We start from the raw sequence: 27,858 nt of genomic DNA, 5'->3' as shown, positions 1-27,858 counted from the left end.
TCTCACCTCCGCTGTCTGCAGCTTGCAATGTGTAGCATCATTGATGAGATCATCATAATATCAATCTTATATGAAAAATAACACTAACATGACAACAACGATAAAATGTGTGTGTGTATGTGTTTGTATGTATGTATGTGTGTGTGTGTGTGTGTGTGTGTGTGTGTGTGTGTATATATATATATATATATATATATATATATATATATATATATATATATATATATTGGTTTTGGATAGACAAGATTGACAAATGCTTATCAATAATACTCTTATGGCTAAAATGTTTACAGTGTTCAGTGGCTAAAATATTAATATGACAAAATGTTACTAATATATGACTAAAATGTGAACAGTTTTCATTGACTAAAACTACATTAAAAAGCCCAGTAAACAAAGCACAATTACAGATGTGTTTGCGATTGTCACGCCATATGACAAGTCTTCACAGAGATATAAAGAGACATGATGCACCGTTAGCAAAGTGGGATTTCAGAAAATTATCCACACAGTGGACAAGAGGTACCAGCGATAAGTAGAACTTTTTAGAAAGAGGATTTGAAAATACCAGTTGGTCATTTAAAAAAACAAAACACAACAGCAACAACAACAACAGTTTTAGTGGTTTGAGTGAACCACACTTTTATATCCAGTTTCCTTTTCAAGAGAGTTTATAGAAAGTACATGTTACATCCTGGTTAAATGTCCCTGTTTGTTTGGACAATCTCATTTTCAAGAAAATTTGTATGTTCTTATTTATTGTTCCATTTTATTTAGGTGTAATATTGAGGAAAATAACAAGTTTGCAGTAATGCAAAGATGATGTTATTTAATTTTGTAAAAATATTTTTATTTGAAAACACTGCATTTATAGTTGTTGTTGCTAGTTTGTATGTAAAGAGTTGAAATACAAATTTCAGCATTATCAGTTATCTATTTGTGCATTTTCCTTGATAACCAAGCAAGTTGACTCATGTTACCATTTGTTTATTATATCGCATATCGCAATATTAGCCTCAATAATCGCAATATGACATTTTCCCCAAATCGTGCAGCCCAAGTCTATTCCTCTCGCCGTTGCAGTGATTATCCCTCCGCGGTTGCCGACTCCTGCCCTAGAACATTATAGTTTAATATTATTTGTACACACACAAAATAAAAAGTTTGATGGTCACCATTGGGATGATTAGTGTTCCTTTTGGTGAAATTGGATTCTGTAAATTTTTCCCTAGTTGTTAAATCTTATAGGCGTTAAATACCTTTTCAAGTAAATGAAGTTGAATAAACTGATACATTTGTGTATATCTAACAAAAGGTTTCTAGTTACGATGACATAAAATGGCCATAATTTGAATTTACTTAAAAAGCATGTTGCATCAGTTTACTTTTTTTTTTTCTCCAAAATTGACTAGTTAGTGGGTTGCTTGAAGACTAGTTAATTGGTGAATAATTATACATATTTTGGGGTCACCTGACCCCTGATATGTTTATATAGGTCGCGTTGTTGTGTTAAAAAAATAGCTGGACATGCTGTGTTTAAAACAGAGTGCTCAAAACGCTCAAAAAATATTACGAGTCGCAACGCAACAGCCAAAGAAGTCTGTCTCCATTATGGCTGTACCAGCGGTACTCTAAAAGAGGATTAATTTCAAGACTAGTCAACCATTGTGACCTATCCCTATTTAATAGCAAAAACAAGATCATCTGAAGTTCCACATTTCTTTGCCTGTATAGTAAAATAATTATCTGTGGAACTCATACTGTACAAGAAGACTTAGTGAAGACTAGGGATGTGCACGAGTATTAGAGTACTCGTTCTGCACCAGCTTCTCGAATATTAAAAACCCTACTCGAATATCACAAATAAATTTTCCTTTCCGCATTTCCTGTCGTGAGCAGCGCTGAATTACACTGTTTTCCCTCTGAATCTCTTGAGTCCACTGGGGGACGCTTTGGTGGATATGTTTTTTTGAGATGTTGGAAGAGAGAAGATATGTTATGGCGAGTGTGCATCTAAAGCAAAGCCAAGTTATATTAAGGCAATTCTTTTAATATTTGGATCCTTTTTAAATTCTTCTCTATTGGTATTTGATACTTGTTGGAGTCATGCAAACCAACAGATGAGGATCTGATTTTATGGTGGATAAAAATGCGAAGAGAACTTGGAAGCTGATCAGACCAGTATGTATATGAGTGCGAAATCTCTAAACATAGGCAGAGCTTATAAAAAGTTTGCTTTTTATAAAAAGCAAACTTTCACCACTTGTTTTTCTGAATAATAACATGTGAAATGATAAAAATTGGATAGCCTTTATGTTGACTTATATATGTGCATTTCCCTCATGCCGTCAATATTGGTTTCTATGTAAGATCTGGGTGAGTGCAAATGTTTTTTTTGTTATTTTTAAATCTTTTTTGTTTTCCATTTTGATTAATTTATATTGTTCATTTATTTTTCCCCCAAAAGAAAAGCATAGTTTGTTGAAGTTACCTTATTTTAAAACCGTTCTAGGGAATATTTTTTAATAAAACTAAATATAATATTCACAGATGTCATAAATTTCATTTTAATGTATAGGTAATCAGGTGCTCTTTTATTTTTTGGGGGTTAGAATACTCGAATACGAATTTACTGGAAATTGCCCATACCTAGCGAAGACTGCATCTTGGATCTTCATCTAAAGTGTGGGACATTTTCCTCGCCAAATTCTTTTATCACATGTTTAGCTAGCAAAATATTCTTCATATGTCATTACAACAGGAATATTTATCAGGGACTGTGCTACCCAAGGTTTGTTACTGTCAAGGGTTCATTCTGGGTCAGCCTCTGTTTGGTGAAGTCATTAAACTCTCTGCTGCATGTTGCTGCAGAGCTTATTTCCTTGCGATATGACAGCTATGACTGGTGAATTTAGTTTGCACTCATTCTGCTTTGAACTGAAGTAGTAAACACAAGTGTAATAACTAGGATATAACCTTGAGACAGTGAGTTGATTTATGGCCATCTTTCTCTTCAGGTTCCACTGAATGGCGCACCACAGTTTTCAGAAGGGCCAGTGAACGCTGACTTCTCGGGAGTCCTTCAGGTAACAGGCAAATGTATTTCTTTGCATCACCTCTTCAGCGCTCTGTTATATTTGCATTTCCTCTGTACGGCAGGACAGCTGTGATTTCCTTAAAGACTGCTCCGGTGTAAGTTGAGTGTGTTGAAGCGCTATGCACACTATCCTCACATTTTGATTCACACTGATTGGCTGCTGTTCATTTCTTTACATAAAGTCTATCTAGAAAGCACACCAAAGTTTGTTGCTGATGATAAATATTCATTAGCAAGGCCTTCATCTTAATTCTGTTTGTCAGTTACAAAGGTTGTTGATCTTTTTCTCTGTCTCACTCCTCAGAACCCGTTCACTTTCGGGGTGAACCAGAGAGCCCCCTACACCACAAGTGACCGTTGCCTGCTATGTCGAAGTGAACGCAAGGACACCAACTCCCAGGATGGGGGAGGATCCGGGCAGAATGGCACCTCCCAGTCACACAAATCACCCAGTGCCCTGCAACTGCCTCTGTACGTCTGCTCCGACTGCAAGCGCACCGTGGAAAAGGACGACCGCCAACCCACCTTCGACCAGTCTATGTTGGTACGTCACTTTTGTCTTCACTACTTACATGTTTCTCCTGTGCCTTAAGTCACTTAAAATATAATTAGACAAATATTGACTGTATTACAGTTTTGAATGTTGTTTCCATTTTTGACTTAGTCAGATGAGCCATTTGCGTGCATTTGCTCTGCACCACTTATGAAGACAGTTGTGTGATATCACCGACATCCCATGTTAGATTTTTTTGGAATTAGGCCAAGTGGTTTCATTTTCACTACACATTGATTTGAAAGGCAGATAGATGTTCAGTTTTCCTGTTTGTTTTTATTAAATGTGCTGGTTCTGCTAGTCTTTTCTTTTCCCACTCATGGAAAATGTTATTTTTTTCAATTGTGATTTCTAGGCCTGTTAGAATCATAGAAAGTAATACAATCTTTAAAAATTCTTGAAAATATCTATAGTGAATGCACAATTTTGTAGTTATTCTCGGCTCTAGTATGTCAGCTAGAAATTGCTCTTTTTGCATGCAATCTATGCAAAATTATATTTTAAAAACGCTTATTCAGTATCACAAACTGCTGGTAAAGTCATGGAAATTCAAAAGGTATGGGAACCCTGCTTATGGTGTTCTGAGCTTTGGACTTTGGTTTGGAAAGGCATGAAACGCATGACATTGGGCCTCTTTTTCAAATAATGTACATCTGTTTATCTGTTACTAGATTCTGCGTAGGATTATAGCTGTCATTAATATATTATCTGTTTGTTTGTGGTGCTATAAATATACTTTAAGAGTGTTAAGACCAAATAGACAAAGGAATTTAATATATGATGTGCCTCACAATTTATATTCAATCTGAACTTATTCATAAATAAATATATATATATATATATATATATATATATATATATATATATATATATATATATATATATATATATATATATACAATGCTAATTTTAATGTGTTAATTTTAATAAAGTTGTGCTGCCATTTATGTGTTGGCATCTGATCATTGTTTTTAGAAATAATGATCAGAAAACACTTTCAGCTTTTCAAGTTTAAGCAGGTAGTCTTCCGAATGAGCTGCAGTATTTTTGTGGTTGACTGTTACTGTAGTAATTCAATAAGGATTTTGCTGCTTCTGGGATATTCTTTCTAAGTGCACTTTTAAAAGCTGCCTACAGGGTGTGGCTGCAAATTTAGTTGGCAGCGCTAGGAGAACTCAAGATGGAAAATACATTTTATCAAAAAAATATTTGTCAAGAGGGCTTTTTGCAGTGCTTAACATGGAAACAGAGTGCTGACTGTTATCCATCCAGTGCTTCTTTAGGAAACAGACTAATTTATAAAATATTACAGGTATACATCCATATTTATGTATATTTATTAGAATTTTTTTCTATATGGTAAAACATATCAATACAATTACGTGAGTTATGCTTCTATGGATGTCTTTTTACTCTCTACTTTTATCACATTGAGTGGGATGTGGATGTGTAAAGGAAGTAGCAACATGTAGTCAGTTTTTGAGATACCAAGAAAGAAGAGTTTTTATTTTATGAAATGGTTTTACATCACCACTCTTCTCTTTTTCTTCTTTAGAATCAGGACTTCATATTGCACATGCCATTGGGTAATGGCGGTTTGTCCCAAGAGCCTGTAGGGGCCGGAGGGAGACTGACTGTCGGAGCTCCTACATTGCCCGCACCAGATCTCAACACTCCCCTTACTGCAGACACAGTGTGTAACTGTGAGGCCTGCTATGAGCGGAGGTCTGTTCTGCATTAGTACCACTGGTTTTTCTTGGATCAGCTGACTTGGGTTTTCATTTTTTGTTTATGGTTTTATTGATCAGGGAGATCACAGCTGAGTCAGAGCGAGAGTCACAAAAGCTGCAGAATCACTGGTCTGAAGTGCGATACCTGGTCAGGTGCATTTATCGTCAGACAGGGACTCCGTTGGCTGACGATCAGGATCAGCCTCTTGACCGGGACAAAGAGAGCATGAAGGAACTTGTTGACAGGTATTAAGTTGCTGAAAATGATTTAATATATAGTTACATTGAAGTGTGTAAGTCTTCTTAATGACCACGTTTACATGCACTTAAGGAAACTGTTTATTACAGGGTTTTTGAAGAAAGCAGCATTCTGAAATGTCATGCAAATGAGAATGCCATTTAAGGAATTAAGAGAACGTGGTTTAACACTCCCAGGTTTCTTTATTCAGGCTCTGTGAGAAGGATCCCTATCAGTTATATCAGCGACTTGAGCAGCAGGCGAGGGAATATGTGTTAGAGATGAAGGTGCGACTACTAAAGCACCTGTCCGTGGGCTCAAAGGTGACCGATGCAACAGCCCAGGGGCCCCCACAGGCCCACCAGTTAATCTCACTGCTGCTAGAGGAGTACAACGCACTCTGCCAGGCCGCCCGCACCATCAGCAGCTTCCTGTTCACTCTGGTATGTTGCTGCTATCACTGGTGTCATTAACTTATATTCATTCTGAGTCTGAGGCCAAAGTTTTTGCTTTCACTGAAAGTTTTTAATACCAGAATGTAGGGGTGGGTAAAAATATAGATTTTTTTCTGCTGCATCATGATCTTCATTTAAATGATCTCAATATCGATTCAAAAATCCCAAGACCGATGCAAGTCACAAGCATATGCAGCCAAGTTTTGTTCTTTGCGACACAAAATGTCTATTATTGATAATAGACTGATTGATTGATTGGTAATGTTCAGATTTCACAAAGTGATTGTGTAGTATAGTTGCAAAGAAGTTTAGCACGGAGTTCTTTTCACTACCTGTTGAGAGTAAAAGTTTGGTTCGACTCGTTCCGTGTAATATTTGTCTGAAGATGACATCCACACAATCCAGTTGTCATTGAAGTATGTCTCTTTTAATATCCTTTCTGTTCTCTACAGTCAGTTGTTGAAAGATACAGCAAAAATAGAAAATGTAATTCTAATCACACATAACACGAATTTGGAAAAAAAATATGCAACTCTCATTAATGTTCGCTCAATTATCAAACCTGCTCATTTAACTGCCGGTATTCTTAAGGAGACAGTACCATTTTAGCTCTTGCCCTACAAGTCAAAGTATTTGTAAATAGTACAAATTATGCATGTAAACAATCCATATTTATGTATACAGTATATATTAGGGCTACAATGGTACATGTATCCTTTCAGTTCGGCATGGATACATGTACCGTTGCAGCCCTAATATACAGTACACACAGTCACACAAATTATTACGCATCTTAACATGCGTGTAACCAATATTGAAACAACATATAACGAACAACACAAACTGCTTGGAACTAAAATGAAAAAAGATTGTGGTGCAACACGGGACCGCACAGAACCGAAACTTAACAGAACAGAGCACTACACGGTACACTAGAAACTGCGGATCAGATACACTGGCGGCCAAAAGTTTGGAATAATGTACAGATTTTGCTCATGGAAGAAATTGATACCTTTATTTAACAAAGTGGCAATCAACTGATCACAATTTATAGTCAGGACATTAATACTGTGAAACATTACTATTACTGTTAAATGTTTTTTCAACTACGTCAAAGAATTCTCATAAAATCCTCCACTTGCAGCAATGAGAGCTTTGCAGATCCTTGGCATTCTAGCTGTCAGTTTGTCCAGATACGCAGGTGACATTTCACCCCATGCTTCCTGTAGCACTTTTCTTGTCGGGCACTTCTCACGCATCTTACAGTCTAGGTGATCCCACAAAAGATCAGTGGGGTTAAGATCCATAACACTCTTTTCCAATTATCGGTTGTCCACTCTAACCTTTTCTTTTTGTTTTTCTGTTTCAAAAGTGGCTGAGTCTTCTATTTACTGTTACATGAAACTGGTGTTGAGCAGGTAGAATTCAATGAAGCTGTCAGTTGAGGACATGTGAGGCGTCTATTTCTCAAACCAGAGACTCTGATGTAGCCTACTTATATTCTTGTTTAGTTGTACAACTGGCCTTCCACATCTCTTTCTGTCCTTGTTAGAGCCAGTTGTCCTTTGTCTTTGAAGTACACTACGTACACCTTTGTATGAAATCTTCAGTGTTTTGGCAGTTTCAAGCATTATATAGCCTTCATTCCTCAAAACGGAGGATATTCAATATTAGATACCCATTTTTTATCTAATATTGAACTCAAGACATGACAGTCTATTGCACACTGTGGCAACTCATAAAAAAAAAAGACAATGTTAAGCTTCATTTAACAAACCAAATAGCTTTAAACTGTGTTTGAAATAATGGCAAGTTATTTTCTAGTACCAAATTAGCAATTTAGCATGATTATCACAAATAGTGATGGTGCTGTTTTTTTACATCCATATGTCCTTACTATACTTTGTCATCAGTTCAATGCCACTTTGGTGAATTAAAGGACCAATTTCCTTCCGAAACAGCAAAATCTTTTCATTATTTCAAACTTTTGGCTGCCAGTTTAAATGCATGTGAAGTTTATGCCAGCTAACTCACTTTTTTCCCTAATGTGATGTAACTAAATGAAATATGAATATCTCAGACTTGAATAAGTTTGAGATATTGAAGACTCACCGCCGTCTCTAAAATCTGTTGTTTGGGAGCACTATAGTAAACTACAGTAATACTTCGCAATGAGTAGTGAACAGGACGAAGGCTGTTTTTCGGCTCGGTTTCACCGAAGTCGGGTATGTCTCAAGAAGTATATCTAACATGATGGCTCATTTGCGGTGGCAACATCCACATATGTCTCTTGAGCCTACGGGAGCAAGTCATAAACAGCCTGCATGTGCAACTTAGTCTTGCCACAGCATTCAAGCAGCCTTGCTGCAAGCTCAGACAGAGATAAAGCGAATGCCATAGGGGTATTATATTGAATTTTGTATACAGTGTCAACCCGAGTATACAGGGCTCCCACGTGTCCTGGAAAACCTGGAATTTTGCAATGCATTTTTCTAGTCATGGAAAATTAGAAAAATACCTAAATGACCTGGAAAAATAATGATTTGTCCTGGAAAATATTAATATAACCATTTGAATGTGTTGCTAGCAAGGTTTGTGTTTCAAGCACAAAAACTGATTCGGAATAGGAGTCCAATACATTTGTATAGTTTTTTCACTGCTGGCAGCTGTACTTTGTGAAACAAAATCAACGGTTAAGGGCACTTATACCCTCATGTTTGATTATAGCAGCAGCCAATCTTGAGTTTGGCAATCGTGGTGCAACCGAGGCAGATCTCTTGATTGGTTACAGTTACGACCAATCGCGTGCTTTGCCCATGCAAAGTAAGAAGCGGCATTCATGAACCTTCTCATTCATAAACAAACTGAATGACCAGGTACTTGTACCGACCGACTGAATGAGAGGGGCATGTTGTTCATTTACTTCAGCATCGGCATGTGAGTCTGTCTTGTTCATCATGGAGAGAAAAGGGCAGAAGAACTAATAATATGTAAAAATGACTGTTTATGAAGTGATGCGTCAGCACAACCTCGGCTACAACTTCACACCAAAGTGTTTTTCATACACCTTTTGCCTCACAAATGATGTCTTTGAGAGTACAAATCTACATTCAGTATTTTTAAATGGTTGAAGATGTTGAAAGTCTTATAATTTCCCTCTTCGTCCTTCCAGCGTACCTTCCCCTTTGAAATCAATGCATTCGCAGCATTCTCTGATGCTGCATAAGCTCTAGTCAGTGTGTAGGCACCCTAATGTGGAGGACAAAGCGCCGCTTGATGCTGGTGTTTAGCGGAGCTTTGACACCTCAACTCATGGGAAAAGCACTTTACAATGATGAAGGGACGTCATTGAAATCAGTAGATTTGACATACAAATTGTAATAATATAGAGGGTAAGGACGTTATTGATACTCATTATTAGACTATTATTGTTGTCTTTTTGAATGAAAAGTCATGCTCAGCCGTTCATGAACTGAATAGAAATTATAGATCTGCTTTGTTCTTATAATGCTTATACTATAAAGCAGGGGTCTCCAACCTTTTTGTGAGTGAGGGCTCCCTGAAGGAATAAAATAGTCTAGAGGGCTACTTGTTTGATATAGGCTCACGCACACACACACACGTTTCAAGTTTTGAAAAATACAACAACAAACAGTAATATTGTTAAATACTATGACAATTGAATTTATAATTATATATTAGGGGTGTAACGGTTCACAAAATTCACGGATAGGTTCAATATGATACAGTGCTGACACGGTTCGGTACGTTTTCGATAGAGCAAAATGAAAGAAATGCATTTTTTTATATAAAAATAAACAATTTCTCATTTTTAAAATGTCATAAAATAAACAAACACTGTGGCACTTTTTTCACTTTACTTTTAATCACCAAAATATGTCTAAGTAATGAAATGAATATTGACATCTTGGCTTAATAAATGTAAATCATTTCTCAAGCATTTTAAATCATTATTAATTATTAGATTATTTTTATTCATCAATCAATCCTATTTATAGGAATTTATATTACAAATTTACAATTATAATTGTATTTATAATTTCTCTCTGTAGATCCCATTACACTGAACACATTTAAACACAATTTTAATACAAAATGTCAAGAGTTATTTGTCACACTTACAACAATAAATAGGCCAAATCAGCCTGCTTTTATGGGCAAAAAAACAACAACTACCTTTTAATGGGAAGCTTGGCATTGCATAACGTCCACAAGTGCCCTATAATCGGGAGTATAACCCGAAACTGTAACTCTAATTGAGTCCTCCAAATGTCCATCAGTAAGGCGTGTTCTGTGTTTGTTCTTAAAAAAATTCATATCTGAAAATGCAGATTCACACAGGTAAGTTGAGCCAAAAAGACAGGCAACTTTCATCGCTGCTGTGGAAATGTTAATGTATTTCTCTGGGTCAACAAGTTTCCAAAAGTCTGCTGCCCCCTGATGGGCTTTGAGGTTAATGTCACTTTGCAGAGTGAGAATCTCCATCTCAACCTCACTAGAAACCAGGTTAAACACATCACTTAGTTTTTCAGAAATGTGCAAAATGTCCACTTGCATGAAAGGATTTGCAATGAATAACACGCATGGTTCCAGACTATCAAAGTCATTAAATCTGTCCTCAAATTCTTGTCCAAGCCTTTTCAGGAGTTCAAAGTAATTGTGTAATGCTCTGTCAAAGACCTCAGATGCAGAATCATTGTTGCAATTTCTTCCTCTGCAAGTATGTGGAGAAAAGGCTGATCTTGGCTTTGAAAGCATTTACAGCACTGATCATCTCACTGATTGTCTTACCTTTGCCTTGCAGTTCACAGTTCAAATTATTCAGTTTCACAGTGATGTCAGTTAGGAAGGCAAGGTCCAGTAGCCACTCAGTGTCCTGAAGCATGGAGGTGTCCTCCCCTCTGGCTTCCATGAACACTTTGATTTCACACAAAAGTGATAAAAAACGTTGCAAAATCCTTCCTCTGCTCAGCCATCGAATTTCTGTGTGAAGCAATAGGTCACCATATTCAGCTGACAGCTCCTCCAGAAGTACCTTGAATGACCTGTGCTGTTTCACTTTGGACCGGATGCTGTTAATGATTTTAACGACTGGAGTCATGACGTGATCAAATCCCATCACTTTGGCGCACAGTGCCTGTTGGTGTATAATGCAGTGGTAATGTAGAAACTTTGGGAAATCTGGGTCTCCTCTGCATAGCGCAACGAAGCCTGCATGCTGGCCAGTCATTGCAGGGGCTCCATCAGTTGTTACTGATACCAACTTTTCAAATGGCACGTTCTTTTCCACGAAGTACTTCTTCAACGCATCATAAATATCAACACCCCTCGTTGTTGTCTTGAGGGGCAGTAATGTTAAAAATTCCTCTTTCACTGACAAATCACTGAATACCATTCTGATGAAAACCATGAGCTGTGCTGTACTACTAGAATCCACAGATTCATCACACTGGATGGAGAACCATTTGCACAAACCCAAGTCTTTCTCCAGCTGCTCCGTTACGTTCGCTGACATAGCCGAGACTCGTCTCGCAATAGTGTTAGCCCCAAGTTGAACATCGGAGACTGAGGACATTATTTCATTTCCATTCTTGTGATCTTTAAACAGTGTTGGTTATCACAGTCATTGCTCCCTTGACAATTTCATCATCAGAGAAAGGTTTTTTGTGTTTCGTTAAAAAATGAGCAACTCTAAATGAAGCTTCGGTTGCAGCCTGTGACTTTTTAGCGGGTTTTGTAAAAAATGATTGCTGCCTACTTAATGTTGTTTTCATCTCACTAACTTTTTCTTTTCTAAGTGATGTACCTGGTGGATAATGAACATTGAAGGTCTTGTGGGTTGTGGTGAAATGTCTCTCCGCATTGTGTCTCTTGGCAACCGCAATGCTAGCTCCACAGATGAGGCATACAGCTTTATCTTTAACGTTAGTGAAGAGGAATTCTGTCTCCCACTCCTCGTTAAAATAATAAGTCGTCTTCTTTTTGCATGACCTGCATCATCAGCCATAATTAATCTTTTTTCTTTTTTATAGTTCAATTTATCTTATGTACCGTCTGCCCGCTGACCGCCTCAACTCACAGAAGTTACGTTACGTTTTTTTTTTTTAAACGTGCTCGACGTGCAGATTCTAAATATTTTAAATTATTTTATTATTTTATTATGTTTTAATGGTATATGAAATGTTACCATTCGTTATTTTCTCATTTTATGCCATCATCATAAATAAAAAATAAATGAAAGATTACAATTCAGGCTATTTATAGAACGTGCTCGGCGGGCGACTCAGAGACTCCATGCGGGCTACCAGGTGCCCGCGGGCACCATGTTGGAGACCACTGCTATAAATTCTCTTGGCAGATTTCGGTTGTGAACATTTCAAATGATTCAATGACTCACTCATAGCACATTAGACTTTCATTTGTTTCCATCTAGTGGCATCTCCAGAAGGGGTCACTATTACACTATGTAACAAAATTTTTGTTCCTGGGTAGTAAGTGTTATTTCCTAATTGCTTGTGCCTCAAAAGTATAGAAAATGGCTGTTATTACCCACAAACTTTACTTTTGTGACCAGGAGAGTGATATTTTGAAATGTACCTATTTCCAGTGAGAAAACTGGTGAATTTGTGTCTTTTCATTCACATAAAGTCAGAAAAAGCAATGCCATTGAGCATAGTGCTTATCTGGAGGTGAGAAACTTGTCAAAAACACACTTAAATATAGCTGCAAGCAGCAATGCGGATTCCTCCTCAAAATGGCAAATCATTTAAAATTGATCAGTAGAGGGTTGGGGTTAAACCCTCTCAATGGATGAATGCAAAAAACACGTATTTCTGTCTGAATCCTAAACAAAACATTTTCAGTGTACAGGAAAATCCATCATACCGGACCTTATGGATCCTTGAGGCTTTTTTGGTCCCAATGAGAAATGAGGCATGTACACCAAGTTTCAGAAGAATTGGTTAAATGGCGTGGAAATGGTATCTGAAATGAGGAATGTACATTAAGTTTCAGACGAATTTGACAAATTGGGTGAAAATGCCATCAGTTTGAAAATTGGAAATTTGGGTGTGGTCTGTAGCGCCCCCTAAGGGTGAATGTGGGCCATTCTTGATTTGTGGGTTCCTGTTGGCCTGTAGTATCAAAGTAGCAATTTAGAACATTTTTGAACAGAAAATGAGACTTTTGGGCATGGTCTGTAGCGCCCCCTAAATGGCGAATGTGGGCCATTCTTGGTTTGTGGGTTCCTGTTGGCCTGTAGTATCAATGTACCAAATTAGAAATTTTTTGACCTGAAAATGAGAATTTTTGCATTTCCTGTAGCGCCCCCTATTGGCGAATGTGGTCCATTCTTGGTTTGTGTGTTCCTGTTGGCCTGTACTATCAATGTACCAAATTAGAACATTTTTGACCAGAAAATGGGAATTTTGGCGTGGCCTGTAGCGCCCCCCTAGGGGCGAATGTTGGCCATTCTTGGTTTGTGGGTTGAACAGAAAATGAGACTTTTGGGCATGGTCTGTAGCGCCCCCTAAATGGCGAATGTGGGCCATTCTTGGTTTGTGGGTTCCTGTTGGTCTGTAGTATCAATGTACCAAATTAGAAATTTTTTGACCGGAAAATGAGAATTTTTGCATTTCCTGTAGCGCCCCCTATTGGCGAATGTGGTCCATTCTTGGTTTGTGTGTTCCTGTTGGCCTGTACTATCAATGTACCAAATTAGAACATTTTTGACCAGAAAATGGGAATTTTGGCGTGGCCTGTAAGCTCCCTAGGGGCTGAATGTTGGCCATTCTTGGTTTGTGGGTTCCTGTTGGCCTGTAGTATCAATGTACCAAATTAGCATTCATTTGATGCATTGTAAAAATAAGTGAATGTTAAAGGGATATTTGATCATTTCCTCACCCTCATGCAGTCCCAGATGTGTATGACTTTCTTCTGCAGAAATTGAATGAAGATGTTTAGAAGAATATCTCAGCTCTGTTGGTCCTTTCAATGTAAGTAAATGAGAAGTGGTGGGAAACAGATCAATAATTAAGTCATTTTTTACTATAAATCTCTACTTTCACTTTCACAAGCTCTTCTCTCTTAAGAGTTCTTTTTCTGTTTTTTTTTTTTTTTTCGTTTTTTTTTTTGTGATTTATATAAGCATATCACCCCTCCTGAGCAGGGTGGACAATTTATAGTAAAAAAAATAAAAATACTCTATATACTACATATATCGATCTTTTTCACAACCACACCTATAATATCCCTTCTGAAAGTATGGATTAAACCACTGGAGTGTTATGGGTTACTTTTTATGTTGCATTTATGTGATTTTTGTTGATGTGAGTTCTGATCACCATTCAAGTGCATTGAAAGCACCAACAGGGCTGAGAAAGAAAGAAATACACATCTGGGATAGAAAGAGGGTGAGTAAATGATGAGAGAAATATATTTTTGGGGTAAACTAATTTTATTTGAAAGACTATCTAGGCACATAATAACACTGCATAGCTGTGATTGTTTATAACTATTTCAAAATGTACAAGCTCACACTTTAAATGGTCAGTGCTTTGATTTTTAAATCATTAAAATAGCAACAGATCCAGTGAAAAAAAATGGAGATTGAGTGATTATTTTTACATTTTACATGCCATTCAAAAACGTGGCATTCTACCACGTAAGAGAGAAATAAAAAAAACTTAAAATAATACCATTTGTACTTTTCAATTACTTCGGATGTCAATGCACTGGGCGAAGTCTATATACTGTTACTGTCTCTTTAAGAGGCTTTTATCGCATGGTACGATATTTAAGGCACAGTTCAGTTTAATCTTTTGAGAACTGTGAAGTATCATTATTTTCGTTCTGTGCAATGCTTGTTGCATCTGTATTCATTTCAGAGATTATGGGTGTGAGGTGATACAATACAGACTGCGTGAATGGTTGATGGTTCACTTGAATTTTGTGACGTGTTTCAGAAAGATTATCGCGAAGACAGACTGAGCACCCTGTTTATTTTCTTTATTTTACAAAAGCACAAGGTTTTGTTGTTATTGTAATTGTACACAAATAAAAGGACACATTTCATAGTTCGTAATGATGTATTAAATGTATCTGTATGGACAAAAATGACGCAGTATTTTATTTAAGTTGTTTCCGCTGTTTCGAGAGAAACATCTAACAGGATGTCACCTGGAATAATGCCAGAATTCAATATAATTATACAAGATTTCTTTCTCAACTGTTTGTTCACTTGACATAACAGGCTCCTCAATATATCATGTATTTTTACACTTAGTTGTATGAAATTGTCCGTTCAGACGCAAGCAGCAGCGAAAGCGAAGTCTCATCGGAGTGCGTGCGTTACGCGACGCGGCTCACTGTGTCACACAAACAGCTCGCAAACATTTATTTGAGTTGTTTTCAAATTTGTTGAGTTGAATAGTGTAAAATCGCTTGAATGTCAAACAGGCAAACATTGTATACAACCGACAAACCTTCGAGAAAACATATGTTTCATGTTTGTGTTATACTTTTCTGTTAGCGATTATTTTTCTGAAACACGTCATAAAAACTAAGACGGAGACGGCACACCCGGTTTATTTTCTTTATTTTACAAAAGCACAAGGTTTTGTTGTTATTGTAAGTGTATTGTAAAAGTACAACTTTCATAGTTTGTGACGATGTATTAAATGTATCTGTATGGGCAAAAATAACGCAGTATTTTGTTTAAGCTGTTAACGCTGTTTCGATAGAGAAAAATCTAGCAGGACACCACTAGCGGCATCAATGTTGATCACTGCATTAATTAATAATTAAATATATTGATACCCGATTTATTTATCAACTGTTTGTTCACTTGAGATATAGCAGACACCCCAATATATCATGTATTTTGGTGTATGAAATTGTCCGTTCAAACGCAAGAAGGGAAAGCGAACTCTCATTGGCATGCGAGCGTTAGACGCGATCGGGCTCGCTCGCTGTGTCACACAAACAGCTCGCAAACATTTATTTGAGTTGTTTTGCCTTTGTTGAGTTGAATAGTGTAAAATCGCTTGAATGTTCAAACTGGAAAGCATTAAAACACACAATTGACATACCTTCGTATAGACGCAAGTAAAATGTCTTCTGACTTCTAAGTCTGGAGCTCCACCCACTTGGAGACCGAAATGCTCCATTAGAGAGATTAAACAGGAGAGCTGCATGTGGTAGACAGAGTTACTCCAGTAGAGGGAGCCTCTTTGCTCAGCCAATGTAAGTGAATGGGATTTTACATGTAGACCGTATTTATCCAGTAGAGGGGGCACTTTTGCTCAGCCATTGTAAATCAATGGGATTTTTTAAATTTTTGATCATCATTTGTGTGTACATTTACATAAACACCCCCATTTCAGCCATTTTGTATTGTATTCATTTTTGCTAATTAACGTTTGGAAAGACATCCATTCTACACATGTGTACCAAATTCCAAGTCAATTGGAGCTAAGGTTCAGAAGAAGAAGAGTTTTGTAGGTTTTCCAAAATTTTCACTGTACAGGATGATTCAATTACTCACTCATAATGCATAAGATGCTCATTTGTCACCACCTAGTGAAGTTTCCAGAAGGGGTCACTGAACTAATCAGTTAATAAAATTTAACAAATTTGTGAAACAGAAGCAAGCCTCACCAAAATAATCTTTATTTTGCAACTAATACTGCACAATTGTAAACTTGAATAAACTTGAATCTCTAAAATAGCTAGAATTTGTGCTTTTAGCTTATTCTTTTGAAAAAATATCCCCAGAACATTTTTTCGTGGACCTGTAATTGTCTTAACTTTTTCGCCCCTCATGAGTTTACATCCCTGTAATTTGTTTTGGCATTGCAAGAACAAATCTACAAATTAGAAAAGAAGCAAATTTGTTGTTTTTTCATTACCCATTTAGCGCTTTTGCCACCTGTGACCTCACACAGTGTAGCCTACCTATGTGACTTGTTTAGTTTTTTTTTGCATAGCAGAATTTCAAACATTACAAGTAGACACGCTACTAAGACAGAAAACGGTTTCGACTACAGTAACGCCTTCAAAAACGATCAGAAATCTAGGGGCAACCATTGATAACAAACTGAATTTCACAGACCACATCTCAAAGACCACATGATCATGTAGATTTACACTCTACAACATCAGGAAAATAAGACCCTTCTTATCTGAACATGCCACACAACTGCTCGTTCAGTCCCTTGTCATAACTAGACTGGACTACTGTAACGCTCTCATTGCAGTCCTCCCTGCATGTGCAATTAGACCTCTGCAATTGATCCAGAATGCAGCAGCATGTCTGGTCTTTAATGAACCAAAGAGAGCACATGTTACACCACTCCTTGTCTCTCTCCACTGGCTACCGGTTGATGCACGTATCAAATTCAAGGCTCTGATGCTGGCATACAGAACAGTCACTGGGTCTGCTCCAACATACCTAAAATCATTTATGCAGAGCTACACACCCACTAGAAGCCTGCGGTCGGCTAAGGAACGTTGCCTTTTTGTACCGGCACAAAGAGGCTCCAAAACACTTTCTCTGACTTTCAGCTTCATCATACCACATTGGTGGAATGACCTCCCCAACTCCATCCATGAAGCAGACTCACTCTCTTTCTTCAAAAAACTACTTAAAACGCATCTTTTCCAAGAGCTCTTAACTAGTCACTAACAAAAAAAAAAAATAAAATGACTCGCTTATGTTTTCTCCTTTGTAAGTCGCTTTGGATAAAAGCTTCTGCCAAATGAGTAAATGTAAAACATGGATAGTTCTTGAAAAGGAAAAATATTGGCAATGGTTAGCCTATGTGGGATAGTGGTGTGCCATCGCAGAAAAAGAAACACTGATCTAGAATTTACACCGAATGGTGCCAGAAACAAAGGACATCCAATGAGCAGCAGTTCTGTGAATGGAAATGCCTTGTTGTTGAGAAAGGTCAACAGCGAATGGCCAGACTGGTTCAATTTGACAAAGTGTACGGTTATTCAGAGAACCACTCTGAACAATTGTGGTGAGAAGAATATCATCTCATAATGCTATTCTGAGATGCAGGTTGGTGTTGTTTTGGAGGGACAAGGGGGACCTACACAATATTAGGCAGGTGGTTTTAATGTTGTCTCTGATCGGTGTGTTTACATATATGCAGTATAATATATGCAATATCAAGACATTATATTCATTGATGGAATACTTGGAATTTGTACAATAAAAAAAAAAAAGCTAAAATGTGAATACAATTATGAAAAAATGTAATATATTTTTTTGTATTTAAAGTTTTAATCTCATAATATTAAAACTTGATGCACTAAGTTATGTCCCCTGCATAATTAACAGCATTAGCTCAGAGACAATTTCATATTTAAGCAATATGTATCCAAACAAATCAGAATGGAATTAAGAGCTGAAAACAAAGAGAAATCTTTCAATAACCAGCCCCACCAGAATAAATGTTTACAAATATTCATACCCAATTCAGAGTGTGTAAATGGGTATTTAGGAGCTTTTGCTCAATCCTCTATCCATTTGTATCATTACTTCATATCATTACTTCAACCACATCAATTGTTTGTAGTCAACGAGGTCTATTCTGTCTGATATTAAAAGATAGCTTTTAAGTTAGGCCTGCAACTTACAATTATTTTGATAGTCGATTAATCTAATGATTATTAGAATGATTATTCGCCAAAATAGCAATTATTGCATTGATTAATCATTAGCTCAACCAATTATTCAGCTTGTGTCCATAATTAAAAGGTTGTATTAAATGTGCTTACTAACAAAAAAGAGGACAAAATCATCTTTTAAAAATAACTCTAAATGACATTCACTGAATTAAAGGGAAAATACTTTTAATTCGGTAAAGAAATTCACTGCAAAAAAATTCTATTGTCATCAAGTGTTTTTGTCTAAAAATCCTTAAGATAAATTTACTTGAAAGATATTTAGACTTGCTTTAAGAGAATGTCTCATAAATATAAGTGTATTTTTTTTCACTTGGCTATATTTCTGCGAGTGAGGTAAAGACAAAATATACTTATATTCAAGATCTATTCTCTAAAAGGAAGTCTAAATATCTTATATGCTGCTTCTCAGGTGAACTGCAGTGCTGCTCTCGCGCATCATTTGTTTAATATGATTTCATTTTAAGTTAAATGAGATCAAACGGCTATTCGACAATTACAATTTTCTCGTCATTTTTTTTATTTTCGACATGGTCAATAATGTCGACTAATCATTTCAGCCCTAATGCAAATGATAATATGCTTTTAAACTAACCTGCTTTGGTTGCTTGAATTAATCCAGGTGTCTTGTCTTTCAGGTGCTTTATTAGGTTTGATCTGTTTCCTCTTTTCGTCAAAAAATTGCGAAAGCAGCGTTTGCAAATAGGTTTTTGCTGGTCTATGATGTTTCCCTTTTCATCAGCCTCAAATACAAAGAATTTCCAAACCTGGCTTTTTCCACTTTTCCTTTCGACAAGTTTCAGTTGAGACTCCGCAGCAGCTTTGCTTGTCACCATCTTTTGCTTGTTGTGAGAGTTCAAAAGTTCCCGACTCTGCATGGGTACCGGGTAGACCCGGTACACGGTACTTTCAGAAATTCTGGTATCGTAAAAAAAAAATTGTTTCAGTACCGACTTGGTACCAGAGTACCGGTATTTTTGACAACACTAGTGACACATACGATTCAATAAGTCACGAGCCATCACATTATAATCTAGCTGCATTTAGCATGTGCGCTCGAGGGACGAGTGCAGAGTGCATCAGCTGGTTGAGATTCAATCTTTCCCCCTTACATCGGGACATTCATGCAACTCATAGAAGAGGTGCTGACTGCACAGAGAAATGCCTTGGAATGTTTTGGAATTTGTAGTTATTTATATGATCTGCTTCTGTATTATTCAAACTTTTATAAAGCTATAATGCATTAAATATAACTGCATTAAAGATGTAACGCTGGGGTGTTTCCTTTAAAGGTGCTCAACGTGAATGTTTTTCCACTTATTCCACAATGAGAGTGCTTCTGTATTTACTTATTTTAAATTTTTGCATTATAATTCCATCATGCTTTGTGATATACATCACCTGAAGCTGTTTGGAAAGTTTAGAGTGCATCTGGGACTGTGAGCTGTTTTTTTTTCTTTCTCTTCTCAGTCAGGCGCGTGCTGCAGTGCTTCTCTCGCGCGTGCGTCATCATTGAAGTTTAATGTGATCTCATGTTACAAAAAAACTACAATTTCAATCATGGAAATTTGTGTCAAAATGTTTTATTGTCAACATTGTCGATAATGTTGATTAATTGTTTCAGCCCTATTTTCAAAACTTATTTTATTTTATTTCAATTAGTTTGTGTCTGACAAACTCTTCTCAAAAGGAAACCAAATCTTTGCTTGTTCAGTTGATTTCAGTTATGCCGATTTTTCTGGTGACCTCTTGTTATTATAACTGGCCTGTAAGGGCTTATACGTTACAGTCCTTGACATTGTACTGCTCTTAACTTTTTACTGTTCTTGACCTTGTACTGTTCGTCCCTTCTAGGAGAACGAGCATTTACAGAAGTTCCAAGTTACATGGGAGCTCCATAATAAGCACCTTTTTGAGAACCTGGTGTTCTCTGAACCTATCCTGCTCAACAGTCTACCTGCTTTAGTGGCCCAGCTCAGGTATGGTCTCCTTGAATCAGGTAAAATGTTTGCACTCTCTTATTGCACTCCTCTGCCTACATGTTTTAGATGCAGTAATTACATTATATTTTCTTATTTAATAGGCAGGGCACAACATCCCATGACTCATACAGTGAGGATATGTACCGTACGCTGCTGGGGAGATACCATCAGCTGGACCAGGAGATGAGTGCAGTGGCTCTAGAATGGCTGGAGTGCGAGAAGAGGATTGATGACTATGTCGATGAGCAGGTATGTTTGTACAAATCAAAATACATTTATGTTCACACTGAACTATTCAAATCTAATGTATGCCACTTTCAGATTTGGATTAAGATCAGATTCATATCAGTCTACGGCCATGAGATCTAAGTTTTGGATCAGATTTGGAATTCATGTAATCTTTAATATCACACATTAGAGCACAGGGAGTGTCACTGTCATCACCATTCATTGTCAACAGATCTTACTTAAACATAAGGAAAAAGTAAAAGAAGAGAAACATTGGGAGGAGTCAGTGGAGAAAATTTGTTCACTTTAATTTGTCATGTACATTTAACTCTTTTGTTGCCCGTTTTGTAAATGTGGACAGCATAAATGTGAATTAAGCAACAAGATTAGATCTTAGCAAAACATTGTAGAACTGATCACTAAAAGCCTATTATGTGAATACAGCCTTAATGAATTAATAATTGAGGGCTTTTATGACTGATCCTACATCTAATACCAGTTTTTCTGGTTGCAGTTGCTTTTCAAGGTTGAAGGTCAGAATCTCACAAATCAAAGGACAGAACCACATACATCTTTAATTAATAGAAATGTAAGTCACCACTCACTCCTATACATTATTAATCTTAGTTCATGATTTAGACATTTAAGAAAGTGCCATATACAGTGGATATAAAAAGTCTACACACCCCTGTTAAAATGCCAGGTTCTTGTGATGTAAAAGAATGAGACAAAGATAAATCATGTCAGAACTTTTTCCACCTTTAATGTGACCTAAAACATATAATAATCAGCTTGTGAGGACATCTCCTGTGCACAGCACTCTTCAGATCACCCCACAGATGTTCAATTGGATTCAGGTCTGGGCTCTGGCTGGGCCATTCCAAAACGTTAATCATCTTCTGGTGAATCCATGTTTTTGTGGATTTGGATGTGTACTTTGGGTCGTTGTTGTGCTGAAAGGTGAACTTCCTCTTCAGCTTTCTAACGGATGCCTGAAGGTTTTGTGCCAAAATTGCCTGGTATTTGGAACTGTTCATAATTCCCTCCACCCTGACTAAGGCCCTGGTTCCAGCTGAAGAACAGCCCCGAAGCATGATGCTGCCACCACCATGCTTCACTGTGGGTATGGTTCTTTGGGTGATGTGCAGTGTTGTTTTTGTGCCAAACATACCTTTTGGAATTATGCCCAAAAAGTTCAACCTTGGTTTCATCAGACCATAACACATTTTCTTTTGGTAGACTTGATATTTGTTTTTGCAAACTTCAGCCAGGCTTGGATGTTTTTCTTTGTAAGAAAAGGCTTCTGTCTTGCCAACATAGCCCATTCATATGAAGAATATGGGGATTGTTGTCACATGTAGCACACAGCCAGTACTTACCAGAAATTCCTGCAGTTCCTTTAATGTTGCTGTAGGCCTCTTGGAAGCTTCCCTGACCAGTTTTCTTCTCGTCTTTTCAGCAATTTTAGAGGGCCGTCCAGTTCTTGGTAATGTCTCCACTTGATGTTGACTGTCTTCACTGTGTTCCATGGTATATCTATAGCTTTGGAAATTATTTTGTACCCTTCTCCTGACTGATCTCTTTCAACAATGAGATCCCTCTGATGCTTTGGAAGCTCTCTGCGGACCATGACTTTTGCTCTGAGATGCTACTAAGAAAATGTCAGGAAAATCCTACTAGAACAGCTGAACTTTATTTGTGATTAATCAGAGTCACTTTAAATGATGGCAGGTGTGTAATGACTTCTATTTAACATGAGTTTGAATGTGATTTGGTTAATTCTGAACACAGCCACATCCCCAGTTATAAGAGGGTGTGCACTTATGCAACCAGGTTATTGTAAGGTTTTTCATTTTCATTTTTCCCCCACGAAGATTTCAGTTTGTTTTTCAATTGAATTGTTCACATTATAGGTCACATTAAAAGTGGAAAAGGTTCTGTCATGATTTATCTTTGTCTCATTCTTTTACATTACAAAAGCCTGGCATTTTAACAGGGGTGTGTAGACTTTTTATATCCACTGTAGTCTTCTTACAGAGCGGAATTAAATGAATTTATTATTTTATAGATGTCTTTCAGAAATAAGCAATGGATGCTTAAAGAAGATGCAGAGATCTTCAAACAGAAAAGGTTTTTTGAAGAGCAGGTAATAGTTCCCACAAACCTTGTCTGATTTACCCCTTTGGTCTTGTTGATAATAAAGAAGGTTGTTAGGTCTCCCAATAAAGTGTCTCCCAATTTAGAAGCATAAATTGTTTGAAAGTCTGCATGTAAAGTGCATTCTTAATAACCAATGGGATTAACATGATTAAATGGAATAGTAGCTTATGTATTCCATATACACAAGAATATTACCCATTCAGTCACTAAATGTATAATTCAAAGCAAAGTCCAAATTATTTAAACATTAGTAACAACAAATATTCTGAAGTAATCATTTGGTTCACTGTTAACCTTGTCTGCCTATTAATGTACAGCAGAACTTTGTTACTCGCTGTCAAACCATTGAGAACATGTGGTTTGCCATTGGTAATGGCCTTCTGTTTGTTAAAGTTTGCACGAAATGGAAATTACAACCGACGTGATGTATTTCCGAGTGAAACAGCTTATTGAACAAGAAAAAAATGGAGGACAGGACTTGACTTCATACATCAGTTGTTGTTGGATTGTGAAAAGTGGGCATTGAATACTGGAATAGAGACAGACCTGAATGCGAATTTGCAGTCGACAAACACCTTTTCCACTGTGCTGATCGTGAAGCAGTCTCAACGCTGGCCCACTTTTCTACTGACTTGAGAAGCGAATGATGACTTAACTGAACAGGTTACTACATACCAGCCCGCAAACACACACAGCACATTGCGATCTTTGCTTAGCCATTGAAGCCGTTGTCCAATGCAAATGAATGTGAAATAAGCGAGTAAAATATCACAATATTTCAATGTTTTCAATCACAATAAACCAAGTATAAAGGATAAAAAGAAACATTACTAGTGCTGTACATCCCAATGTACCTGTATTAAAAAAAAATAGGAATAAACTCCAGATGCATTCGACTCGCCTTGTATTCAGTAGCGATCACCTCTGGAAACATGAAGGTGTGAATTGTCTCGAAAACAAACTCAGATTCACTGTTGTTCCTTCTCCTTCGAAATGTAAATTCAAGCTAGCAGGCCCAAGGTAGCTTGGGGTAGGGAACAGGGTTTTGGGAGGGAAAAATTCACCTCTTTATCACTGCATAAGTTGCTTTGACGGCAGGTTTGTGCACATGACTCTTGAATGTTAAAACTGACTAAAAAAAACTGGCTTGAAAAGCGCGTCCTTGAATATGTCATCAGAGAGGAGTCAGGGAGACAAAGTTATGACATTTTTATTAGACTACAAGCTCAAATTATTTTAATATCTTTATAAAATATCACAAATGCATATGCAACTGTTCACAGTGAAGACCAGTAACATGCATTATTAATGTTTTTTTGTTTGTTTGTTTGTTTTTTTATTACATGCTGACTTTAAGCTTTTTCAGCATTCCTGACTGCTTTCATAACTTTCTGGCTCACAATTATGATGGATGATGATTACAAAAACTGATAAAACACAGCACTGCAAATTTCCTCAAGTGTATGACACATGTGAAATGTGCTGATATTCCTTCCTTGCATTTCCTGTGATATCACTAAAACACCTGCTTTTTGTTAAAGTCAGATCCATGGTCAAATGGTTTGCATAAATACACTGATTCACAGACATAAAGTGCTTAAGTTGGTGACTGTATTTATTCAAAGGGAATTGATAGTAGAAATTCTAAATATTGGTAAATACTTTGATTGCAGTTCTTACCGAACAGTAAGAAGTCTCTTGGTGGCGAACGTAAATTCACAGACACCGTGAAACAGATGCTGTCCTCCAGATTGAGCATCCCAGACTGTCCCAACTGCAACTATCGACGAAGGTGCTTTTTTCATTTTTCTGCAGAACATACTTGAAGGGTGTCAGTTTTGAAAAGCCTACACCCTGTTCTGTTGTTGTACATGGTCAGTCTTTTCATCTGTCTCACATTCAATCATGATTCAATCATGATTGAATGTGTCTCATATCTTAAAAACTTTCTGGCTTAAATGCTTGTCATTTTTTTAGGGGAAAAGAAAATAGTTGCCAATGATGTATTCCTTAAGACTTTTTTAAATAATAAAAAGAAATAGATGAGTTGGTGTGTATTGAATGAAAAGAAACCAACAAGTGTCCCCCGCATACATGAAAACTTGTTTAGTACTGTTAAGAATAGTACTGAGTGTGCAGAGCTGTAATCTAGCCAAAGGATGGCTACTTTAAAGAAGATAAAGTACAAGTTATCTTTGATTTGTTTAAGATATTTTGGTCTCTCCGTAATCCCCATACTTCCAGTGAGTTATTTCACAGTTTTGATGACTTTATTAAAATTAGGAGAAAAGTCATAATAAAGAAAGAGTTGGTGTTTCCAAACTTTTGACTGGTTCTGTTTATCATTAGCATGTGTAGTCCTAATTGAGATAAATGTGTTTCTTCCAGATGTACCTGTGATGACTGCAGCCTGTCTCACATCCTCACCTGTGGCATCATGGATGCTCCTATGGCAGAGGACCTGCATCTGAAGCTGCCCCTGCATGCAGAGCCTCCTCGGGACTACCTGTCAGAGGTACACCCCCCTAGCATGTCATCAGGCAGCTCGGGTTCAGGCTCTGCCCCAGGCTCCCCCATCACCATCCAGCAGCATCCACACCTCATCTTGCCACCGGATGGCACCACCACATTGTGAGTTAACACATCTGATTACTCCCTGGTATGAAAGTTATCAGATTACCCATACACTTAAAAGGCCTTGTTTAGTTTCTAGCCAGCTTTTGAGTTGTATGTGTGTTGTTTGAGATGCACAAAGGCTTCTAAGTGGTTATTTTCATGTTTAGTGCATTAGTATGAGGAAATGCAACATGTGGAGGAGGACCATGCCATTTCCTTTAGATTGTGGTTTCATAACATGCTGAAACCACAAATTAAAGCAACATTGACTTTTTTAAGGGATAAATATTCTTACAAACAGAGTGGCATTTCTGTGCCATAAATACAATCAGGATCACTGAAGTCACAGCATCAGTTTATAAAACAAATGTATATGAAATACAACTAGAATAACTCCCTGGTTTGTATTATTTAAATCTTCAGTTTATGTATCTAAATGTCACTTTATCTTTGAACAAAAAAGCTGTCCACTTATTTCAGTAATACTATACTATATACCACACAGTTTTCAACAACCATTCCACATACTAGTTGATCTTCAATTCAAGTCTCGTCAATTTTATTTGTATAGAACTTTTCACAACACACATTGTTTCAAAGCAGTTTCACAGAAAATCATTCTATAACAGAAAATGAGTCATCATTTGTGTATTTTTATAAAAAATATAAGTGTAAATTGTGTATAAATATAAATAGTTAATTATTTATTATTTTATGATTATTTATATAATTTTATTTATATTTAAATAAGGAAATAAATTGTATTTAGAACCCCTGTGAGCAAGCTGAATGTGACTGGCAAGGAACACAAAGCTCCAAAAGATGTAGGTTAATGGACAAAATAACTTTGTGAGAAACCAGGCTCACTGTGGGGGCCAGTTCCCCTGTGGCTAAACAGCATGAATATAATGCAAATATTAATTAATTATGTGTAGTGCAAGTCATAGTTTAAAATGAGTAAACTATTTAAGTGTTAAGGGCCAATGTTTAAACAGGTTTTGTACAAACAGTAAGATTGATAACTAATGTCTTGGAGGTCCATCCTGGATTAACTGTAGTAGTTCACATAAATGCATTGTCCTTTGTTAGTTGGCTGATGTAGGGTTTTGTTGGCAATCAATTGATTGTCTATGTATTCCATTTTAAGAGTGTAGTCCATCATTAGATCAAGGTGATGCAGGCAGAGATCAGTTCAACTTGCAGGAAATGTTGGTGAGGTTCATCCTATGTCCAAGGTTTAGGCAGTGGTACATGGCATCAGATCATCCTCTGTGAAGTCTATCGCCATAGACTGTAGTGTATCTGGTTGGCACACGTTGCAGTTAGTCATCATCACTCAGCGACATGTAGCAATGGGAGTCGTACACCAAGCAGGAAAGGAGCTGGATCTGGCAGGCTCTGTAAACCTCATAATATGAATCCAGAGATTGAGACAGGGAAACAAATAGAGTAATATTAGCGAAGATGCCATTCATTTTATTGCAGAGCTATATGAGAAGTGTTTCTAGTTCCGGCACCCCTAACTAATGCAGCATAACTATGAGTTGATGGATAAGTTAGTATGCCTGGCTGAATAGATGAGTCTTTATTCTAGACTTAAACCGAGACAGTCTGAGTCACCGAACGGTGTTAAGGAGATTATTCCATAGTTTAGGAGCCAAATAGGAAAATTATGTTTGAACCTTTTGTGGATTTTGATATTCTAGGTGCGATTAACAGGCCAGGTTTTTGCGGTCATAATGAACGTGAAAGAATATAGCATAATAGAAGGTCCCTTAAATACTGTGCAGCTAGACCATTCAAACTTTGTACGTAGTTAACAATTTATTTGAATTAATATGAAATTTAACAGGGAGCTAATGTAGCGAAGATAAAATGGGGCTAATGTCATCATATTTTCTTGGTTCTAGTCAACACTCTAGCTTATGCATTTATAACCAATTAAAGTTTATTTATTGAACTTGCTGGACATCCTCGCAGTATTGCAATACAATAATCTAGTCTTAAGGTTACAAATGCATGAATTAGTATATCGGCTTCAGCAACAGAGATCATGTGTCGTAACTATTTCTGAGGCAGAAGAAT

The 27,858-nt window shown here is 37.0% G+C and overlaps 1 protein-coding gene across 1 annotated transcript in view; it reads left to right on the top strand.

Annotated features, from left to right (window-relative positions):
- LOC127651966 (protein FAM193A-like) overlaps window positions 1-27,858 on the top strand; it is a 52,280-nt gene that overhangs the window by 5,939 nt on the left and 18,483 nt on the right. The window contains exons 2-12 of the mRNA XM_052138031.1: window positions 3,018-3,086; window positions 3,402-3,641; window positions 5,206-5,375; window positions 5,459-5,626; window positions 5,830-6,061; window positions 20,642-20,766; window positions 20,871-21,018; window positions 21,512-21,586; window positions 23,066-23,143; window positions 24,831-24,949; window positions 25,546-25,788. Coding sequence (XP_051993991.1) covers window positions 3,018-3,086; window positions 3,402-3,641; window positions 5,206-5,375; window positions 5,459-5,626; window positions 5,830-6,061; window positions 20,642-20,766; window positions 20,871-21,018; window positions 21,512-21,586; window positions 23,066-23,143; window positions 24,831-24,949; window positions 25,546-25,788 — 1,667 coding nt within the window. The remainder of the gene's footprint in view (window positions 1-3,017; window positions 3,087-3,401; window positions 3,642-5,205; window positions 5,376-5,458; window positions 5,627-5,829; window positions 6,062-20,641; window positions 20,767-20,870; window positions 21,019-21,511; window positions 21,587-23,065; window positions 23,144-24,830; window positions 24,950-25,545; window positions 25,789-27,858) is intronic.

This window comes from Xyrauchen texanus, chromosome 11, assembly GCF_025860055.1.
Source record: "Xyrauchen texanus isolate HMW12.3.18 chromosome 11, RBS_HiC_50CHRs, whole genome shotgun sequence".
In the NCBI taxonomy this organism is placed as follows: Eukaryota; Metazoa; Chordata; class Actinopteri; order Cypriniformes; family Catostomidae; genus Xyrauchen; species Xyrauchen texanus.
This window is presented reverse-complemented; position numbering and strand designations above follow the sequence as displayed.